The sequence below is a fragment of the Nyctereutes procyonoides genome, unplaced genomic scaffold, assembly GCF_905146905.1.
Source record: "Nyctereutes procyonoides isolate TBG_1078 unplaced genomic scaffold, NYPRO_anot_genome, whole genome shotgun sequence".
NCBI classification, from domain to species: domain Eukaryota; kingdom Metazoa; phylum Chordata; class Mammalia; order Carnivora; family Canidae; genus Nyctereutes; species Nyctereutes procyonoides.
This window is the reverse complement of record NW_026575106.1, coordinates 199,424-208,101: the sequence shown is the minus strand read 5'-3', so window position 1 is coordinate 208,101 and position 8,678 is coordinate 199,424. Positions and strand designations below refer to the sequence as shown.

Genomic DNA, 8,678 nt, shown 5'->3' with positions numbered 1-8,678 from the left:
GTCGCATGCTCCAACAACTGAGCCAGTCAGGTGACCCTCCTTTTTCATTTTTGAGATTCCTATTATTTAGAGGTGCTGGGCTGACTCAGTCAGTGGAGCACACGATCTGATCTTGGGAGTTGCAAGTCTGAGCCCCATGTTGGGTGTAGAGATTACTTAAAAATGAAATCTTTAAAAAATAGAGTTAAAAATTAAAAAATGAAATTTAACAAAAAGATTCCTATTATTTAGATGTGAGTACTTCCCATCTATTTTCCTTACCTTTCAGCTTTTCCTTTTTATCCTTTTCTTTTTTTTAATTCTAGATTTTCTCAATCTGGAGTTCTAATCCATTCTTCAATTGTATCCATACTGAGGCTTGGCCTCAGTGGAAATACTGTATTTCAATCATTGCATTTTTCAACCCTAAGATTTCAGCTCGGTTCTCTCAGTCACAGCTTATTCTTATTTCAAGTTGTTAAGATGTTCTGTTTCTTTTACGATAATTATCAGTCTAACTTTAAACTCTAGATCCATCTGTCCTATTAGTTCTCTTCCAATACTGTACACATTATTCTTCTTCTCTTAAAATACCTGTGCTCTTCAGCTTCTTTGCTATTTTTCCTAGAGGATAGCAGATACTTGACAGGCAAAGAATATGGGGCAAGACCAGATTCCAGCCCATATTAACTACAGTAAGGTGGAGTAAGGTAGAAAATAAGTACTAGGGGCACCTGGCTGGCTCAGCCAGAACAGTGTGTGACTCAATCTCAGGATTATAAATTGAAGCCCCACAGTAAGTATGGAAATTACTCAAAAATAAAATCTTAAAGAAAATAAATAAAGAAAGAAAGAACAAGTACAAAAGCAGAAAGCCCCAAGCACCAGAAAAGCACAATCACTCTCCACCCCACACAATCATTACCCAGATCAAAGATTCATCCTTTGTTCCCCAAGGAGAAGCAGCACCATGATAGGATTTAGGGAGACCTAAGGATTTAGAATGTAAGAGAGAAGTGACTAAAGTCAGTCATCACCTATTGTTTTTGTCAGCTTCTCACAAGTATACGCTTCTGTAATGCCATGATTCACTCTTGAGGAGAGATGGAGTAGGACTCTGGGTCACAAGGATTCAAAAAGGTTAATTCTAAGGTAATGAAGCAGGGGAGAAACTAGACCAGTATTCCAACAGTTCCCTCCCTGATGGTTTTAGTCTCCTACAGCCATGACTGACTGACTCCTGTCCCAGACCAAACACTGCCTCCCCATGCACACATGCCCAAGTTCAAAACAGCCCATGTCACCCATCTCTTTCTCACAGCATTCCCTTATTCTTACTCTTGCAGGGATGATTTTGAGAGGGAGTGCAGCATCTTACCAGGAACAGGAACTGACTGCTTGGCAGATCTGAAGAATTTAACGTCAACAGGTTTTCCTACTTTGCCCTAACACCTGGTAGAAAGTGTTGTGCCATTAAAAAGACACTGCTTTAAGGGCCATGAAAGTTAAGAGTAGGACACATTACTTTTGATTGCAAAGCAGAGGAGGAATGAGAGGGAATAGAGACAGGAGTGGAAGGATTTTAAAATGAAAGAAGAGTAGAAAGAATGGGAGAGAAAACAGGAGCAAAAGCACTGTTCAAGAACGTATGTGAGAAATGAGGTCAGTTGACAAACTCTGAATCCAAAGCAAGATCTTGTCACTTTCCCACTTGGGAGTCTCTTTTGATTACAGCAGGGTTAGGCCTGTTACTTGCTCCTTAAAAGAGGAACCTGAGCCTAAAAGAAGTCAAATAACTTGCCAGAGTCTAGAGCTTATTATTCTTTCTATGCTACCAATGAGCAGTCACATTCGGTAACTCATACCAGAAAGCTAAGGGGCACCTGTGTGGCTCAGTCCGTTAAGCAACTGACTCTTAATTTCAGCTCCAGTCATGATCCCAGGGTTGTAAGATGGAGACCCAAGTCAGGCTCCCTGCTGGGCAGGGAGTCAAGGATTCTTTCTCCATTGGGATTCTCACTCACTTGGGATTCTCTCTCGCTCTCTCTGCTCCTCCCCCACAGCCCCATTGCACTCTAAATAAATAAATAAATAAATAAATCAATCAATCCAGAAAGTTGAGTCTTATCTCTCCCTCTTACCATTATCACATCATTGAACCTTACCAATTTTAATCTCTAAATCTTTCAAAACCACCACTTTTCACCTCCATGACTATTTCCCCAAACCAGAAGGTGTTACTTCCAGCACGCATCACTGAAATAGACTTTTAACCGGTCTCTCTAAACTGCTTCAAACAAAATTCCACCCTAGAGTTAAAAGGATTAAAAAAATAAAATAAAAAAGCAAACAAATCGGCAGCCCCTGTGGCTCAGCGGTTTAGCGCCACCTTCAGTCCAGGGCGTGATCCTGGAGACCCAGGATTGAGTCCCATGTCCTTGGGCTCCTGCATGGAGCCTGTCCTCTCTTCTGCCTCTGCCTCTGCCTCTGCCTCTGTGCGTGTGTGTGTGTGTCTTTCATGAATAAATATATAAAATCTTTAAAAAAAAAAAAAAAGCAAACACCTAATCCTACAGTGCCAGGCCCTGCTCTAAAGCTTGCTACTGCTCTAAACACAGAATCTAGCCCTATTCTTGCCAGTCTTTCCTCTAGTCCCTCATGTTCTTCTCCATGTTCCCTGCACCTCACCAACTGATCTTTTAGTTTCTCAGAGCATTTACTTCCTGTTTCAGGGCCTTTGCACATACTGCTCCTTCATTTGTAGCACTGTGAATTCCATGCAAGACTGACTCATCTGAGACCTTCTAGTCTCAGATTAAATATCACCTCAACAACCATTAATAGATGATAAACCTTTTAAAAGACTGGGGGATGGGGGACCTTAAAACACAAAGACGACTGAGTATACCTGACCACTAACAAAACTCTCTAAAAGAGACAGTCATTCACACATCATGCACTTCCTGATATGAACCAACAGGAAGCACCCAGAACCTCCTATGAAGTATTCTTGACAATAAAACAACTAACCAAGCTTCTACATCTAATTACTTGTTTGTAGAAAAAATGGAGGGTAAAGGAATAAATAATACCAAAAGCAAACAATTAGCCAAACCCAGAATGTAGGAAATCTCAGAACGTAGGGATTTCAGATGGGGGGAGGGGTATGGCTAAGAAGGGAGATGTACTTAGGCTAAAAAACAAACTCAACAGAGCATTTGGACCTTGTTCATTCAAGTCCTGATTCAAAGAAACCATCTATAAATTCCATTTTTCTTTAAACAATCCAAAAATTTTAAATTATATACTAGATAGTAGATATAAAGAAAGCGTTACTTGTAGTCAAAAGGCACGGTGGTAACTTTTTTTTTAAATCCTGACCTAAGGGACAGCTGGGTGGCTCAGCGGTTTAGCCCCTGCCCTCAGCCCAGGGCGTGATCCTGGAGTCCCGGGATCGAGTCCCACGTTGGGCTCCCTGCATAGAGCCTGCTTCTCCCTCTGCCTATGTCTCTGCTTCTCTCTGGGGTCTCTCATGAATAAACAAATAAAATCTTTAAAAAAATATTTCCATTAAAAAGTCAGAAAAAATAGAAAAAATACTGAATTAAAACAATAGTCTTTACTTTATTGAATGGTATACACCAAATAGAAAGAAATCACAAAAATTCCATTTATCTACTGCATCTTGAAAAAACCGGTACTCTTAGAAAATACTTCAGTTACAAAAAAGAATCTACATTATTAATTGGAACTGCTTTGGCTCTCCGGAAAGGTTTCTTTCCAGCTAATAATAAACCTCAGAGATGAGCATAAAAAGCTGAAGAGAATTTGCCTACTTTTAAATAAATGAAGGTGGGGCAGCCCGGGTGGCTCAGCAGTTCAGTGCCGCCTTCAACCCAGGTTGTGATCCTGAAATCCCGGGATCGAGTCCCATGTCAGGCTCCCTGCATGGAGCCTGCTTCTCCCTCTGCCTGTGTCTCTGCCTCTCTCTCTCTCGGTGTCTCTCATGAATAAATAAAATCTTTAAAAATAAGTAAATGAGGGAAGAAAGTTCTCTTTAAAAAAAAAAAGATTTTATTTTTTCATTCATGAGAAACACAGTGGGGGGGAGAGACTCAGGCAGAGGGAGAAGCAGGCTCCATGCAGGGAGCCTGACGTGGGACTCGATCCCGGGTCTCCAGGATCATGCCCTGGGCCGAAGGCAGGTGCTAAACCACTGAACCACCCGGATATCCCCAAATTAGATTTTAAACCAGACTATAATAAGAGATGAAGAAAGACACTATATCATAATTAAAGGGTCTATCCAACAATAAGATCTAACAATTGCAAATATTTATGCCCCAAACATGGAAGTAGCCAATTATATAAGCCAGTTAATAACAAAAATAAAGAAACACAATGATAATAATAATAATAATAATAATAATAATAATAATAATAAAGATAGTAAGGGACTCTAACACTCCACTCACTACAATGAACAGATCATCTAAGCAGAAGACCAACAAAGAAAGAAAGATGGACTTCACAGATATATTTACAACATTCCATCCTAAAGTAACAGAATACACATCCTTCTCGAGTCCACATGGAACATTCTCCAGGATAGATCACATACTGGATCAAATCAGGTATCAATTGGTACCAAAAGACTGAGATCATTCCCTGCCTATTTCTGGACCACAATGCTTAGAAACTGAAACTCAATCACAGAGGAAATTTGGAAAGAGTTCAAATACATGGAGGCTAAAGAGCATCCTACTAAAGAATGAGCAGGTTAACCAGGAGATTAAGAAGAATTTTTAAAAATTCATGGAAAAACAGGGGATCCCTGGGTGGCGCAGTGGCGCCTGCCTTTGGCCCAGGGCGCGATCCTGGAGACCCGGGATCAAATCCCACATCGGGCTCCCGGTGCATGGAGCCTGCTTCTCCCTCTGCCTGTGTCTCTGCATCTCTCTCTCTCTCTCTCTGTGACTACTATAAATAAATAAATTAAAAAAAAAAAGAATGAAAAAATAAAACTGTTTAAAAATTCATGGAAACAAAATAAAACCACAACTGTTCAAAACCTTTGGGATGCAGCAAAGCCAATCCTTAGAGAGGGAAGTAGATAGCAATAGAAATCTTCCTCAAGAAACAAGAAAGGTCTCAAGTACACAACCAAACCTTATACCTAAAGCAGTTGGAGAAAGAACAGCAAATAAAGCCTAAACCTAGCAGGAGAAGAGACATAATAAAGATTAGAGCAGAAATCAATGAAATAGAAACCAAAAGAACAGTAGAACACATCAATGAAACTAAGAGCTGGTTCTTTGAAACAATTAATAAGATTCATTAAACCCCTGGCAAGACTAAAGAGAAAGGACCCAGATAAATAAAATCATGAATGAAAGAGAAGAGATCACAACCAACACCAAAGAAATACAAACCAGTTCTTAAGAACATATTATGAGCAACTATATGCCAACAGATTAGGCAATTTGGAAGAAATGGATGCATTCCTAGGGACATATAAACTACCAAAACTGAAACAGGAATTAACAGAAAACCTGAACAGGCCCATAACCAACAAAGAAATTGAAGCAGTAATCAGAAATCTCCCAACAAACAAGAGTCCAGGGCTGGATGGCTTCCCAGGTGAATTCTACCAAACATTTCAGGAAGAATTAACACTTCTTCTTCTGAAGCCGTTCCAAAAAATAGAAATGGAAGGGAACTTCCAAACTCGTTCTATGAGGCCAGCATTATCATTTTTTTTAATTTATGATAGTCACACACACAGAGAGAGAGAGAGGCAGAGACACAGGCAGAGGGAGAAGGAGGCTCCATGCACCGGGAGCCCGACGTGGGATTCGATCCCGGGTCTCCAGGATCGCGCCCCGGGCCAAAGGCAGGCGCCAAACCGCTGCGCCACCCAGGGATCCCCCTTGTTCATTAGCAAATGATCATCTCCTTCTAGTATCATTACTTATCAAAAAAAATCTAAACTCTGAAGGCATTCAAACAATGACATTGTTCTAAGAGGATTTCAAAATGGTCATTTACTGCCATGTTAAGCATTCGTACCATGGCAATAACTAAAGAAAGACTTGCTCTAGTACATGATGCCTGATAATAGCTTAATTCACTGAACTGCAGATGGTGGTGGCAGAATGCCCAACCTGAGATAAAAGCAAGGCAGTCCAGACCAAATGGGCCCTCACAAGGTTGTCAAGGCAGTCTCACTGCTACCACATATTTATGGATGTTCCTCACAAATTCATGTTTGGATAGGTAACAACCATTACACAACACTGAACTCTAGGTTGTCTAAGTAAATACATACCTATGTCCTTTCTGGAAGGATCAATGGGCTCTTTTGGAGTTATCTAAAAATCTAGAAATATTGCAAACTCGAAACATAATATTCACATATTCCAACTAAAAGATCTCGTGTTATACACCCAAATGACATTCAAGGTGGTTACAAACATAAGTTTGTTGCTACCACACATCCCATCATCCAATCTTTTTTTGTTGTGCTTCCCTCCTTTCCTACTTTCTCCCTCTCCTCTGCCTCTTCCAAATGCACCAGCCATGCCAATGGCAACCACAGGTGTTTTAATGTGCTGAGGTACATGTGCTTGAAAACATCTGCAATGCCCCTGTCCCTGTCAGAACAAAAGATGACCTTACCTACTTACAAATTATGGTGAACTCTCCCATTAAATTCAGGGGACAGTTCAGCTTTTTACTTACTCATTACTAAAATTATCAAAACCTAAATTCCTGAGATGATGCCATATTAAAGTTATCCTCGTCTAGTCAAGCTAACATCTTGTAAAAGGAACAGAAACATCTCTTCCATGTATACAAAGCCTGTCCTTTCTACCTACACACATTCCTCAAACTACTAAGCTCTTTACTCTCAAAATGTACAGCACAAACTACGTAATAGTCTCTTCAATTGGTGATTCTTATATTTCAAATAGCCTTCTGAGTAGCAAAAAGCAAGAACCTGCATTTAAGGAAAAATTTACACATTTAATACCATACAGACTGGAATAAGCTCCAAGGCAACTAGGTAGTTCAAAATTCAGTTGGATGATAAATGGATCCAATTTTAAACATATCAAACAATTTCAGCAGCATCACTTTCTGGGATGTTGTTAGAAGTCTAACCCGTCATTGCTCCAAGTGTGAGCCAGGTACCTAAACTACAAACTATCATGCCATCTAATACCTCTGAGTAATTTATGATTTTATAGACCTTTGTAGGAAAACGTTTAGGAGGTATCTTCTAAAGCAGAGCTTGGGAAAAACTAAACTACTGGTTAACTCACTTAACCTGACCATAGCATGTCGAGGGTGGATATTAAAGATCTGAGGACTACCATCCAAGGGCAGAGGAACTACTTGGCTTCTAAGGTCTCTAAGGTCTCATTCTTGGCTCAGACATACCAAGTATATATCATCTTTGCAAACTTCAAAACTCTACACAAATTAGCCTTTGCCTCAAGCAAACAAACCAAAATAAAAATCCTAACCAGACTGAATACATACAAGTATGTCAAGATTGAAAAGGCCAAGGCAGCTGATTTACCAGGTGGCAAACCGATAAATCTGCAGCAATCTTCTATTAGTATGTGAACCATCTTAGTCTTGCTCCATCTCAGTAAACACAAGTTGCTAAAAGTGCACTACCATCTCTTCAAAGTTAACAATGGTCACTAAGCTTAAGAAAAAGTATTCTGAAAAGAATGAGTAAGTATGACATATGCTCCCTCCAACTTCATATGCAAAGAAAGTGCATTATTATTTTTTGAGTGGTCTATCTATAGAATGGTCCCAATTATAGATAGTACTTAATGTGAATAAATCCCCTTTCTAGATGTCATCAACAAAAGAAGGGGGAAAAAAAGAAAGAAGAAGTCTGTATAACTTTAATCCAAAATTTACCTTCTCTAGAATTTCTGCATTTATGTTGTGAGGTAGGCAGTGTAGGAATATTGCCTTCTTCCATTCTTTTCCTGGAACTGGAGCTTTCTTCTGCACTTTGCTGAAAAAAAAGGGAAAGACGTCTATTAGTGCAGTAAAAATGACTGAGACCAGGGAATGTAGCAGTTCCATTCTGGCTCACCAGTCACTGGGCGGCACAATGGGTTACGCGAGAGAAAGAGATCTCTGGAGTTCACAACAGTCATCAGATAAAGGCAACACCTCTCCTCGACCCACTGTGAGCAGAGCTAAGAGAATCCCAAACCTGGGGGAAAAAGTCTCTGCACAAAAGGCCAAAATACTGTTAAAAACAGGCTATCAATCAATATAAAACCTCTAGACTATAAAATTAGGCATGATTAGGCATAATTAGGCATAAAATAAAATTAGGCATAATTCAGAAAACATGTGAAACCCTCAGCACATACCAAAACGATCATAAATTTTTCCCAGGTCTGGTTTGGGAAACCTTTCAGAATGGTCTGACATGAACTTAACTGCAACAAGCCTGTTAAAGTCTAATAAAGCAGTTTTCTTCAAACGCCTATACACATATACCATCACACACACAGGCACACACAAACCCCAAAGAAAGTGCAACTGGAGGAACTGAAGATCAGAAGTGCTACATCCCAAAGAAAGATTCAGAGACTGGAACTCTGCTATGGGCAGAACAGAGAAGTTTCACTCTGTCCCTGGTCTGTGAACTCCCAAGAACC

At 40.0% G+C, this 8,678-nt stretch overlaps 1 protein-coding gene across 1 annotated transcript in view; it reads right to left on the bottom strand.

Moving 5' to 3' along the window:
• Positions 1 to 918: 918 nt before the first annotated feature.
• The window catches only part of LOC129514792 (protein Mdm4-like), a 28,228-nt gene continuing 20,468 nt past the window's right edge, over positions 919 to 8,678 (bottom strand). The window contains exons 6-7 of the mRNA XM_055333499.1: positions 7,921 to 8,020; positions 919 to 969 (exon numbers count right to left, since the gene is read on the bottom strand). Coding sequence (XP_055189474.1) covers positions 7,941 to 8,020 — 80 coding nt within the window. The 3' untranslated portion in view covers positions 919 to 969; positions 7,921 to 7,940. The remainder of the gene's footprint in view (positions 970 to 7,920; positions 8,021 to 8,678) is intronic.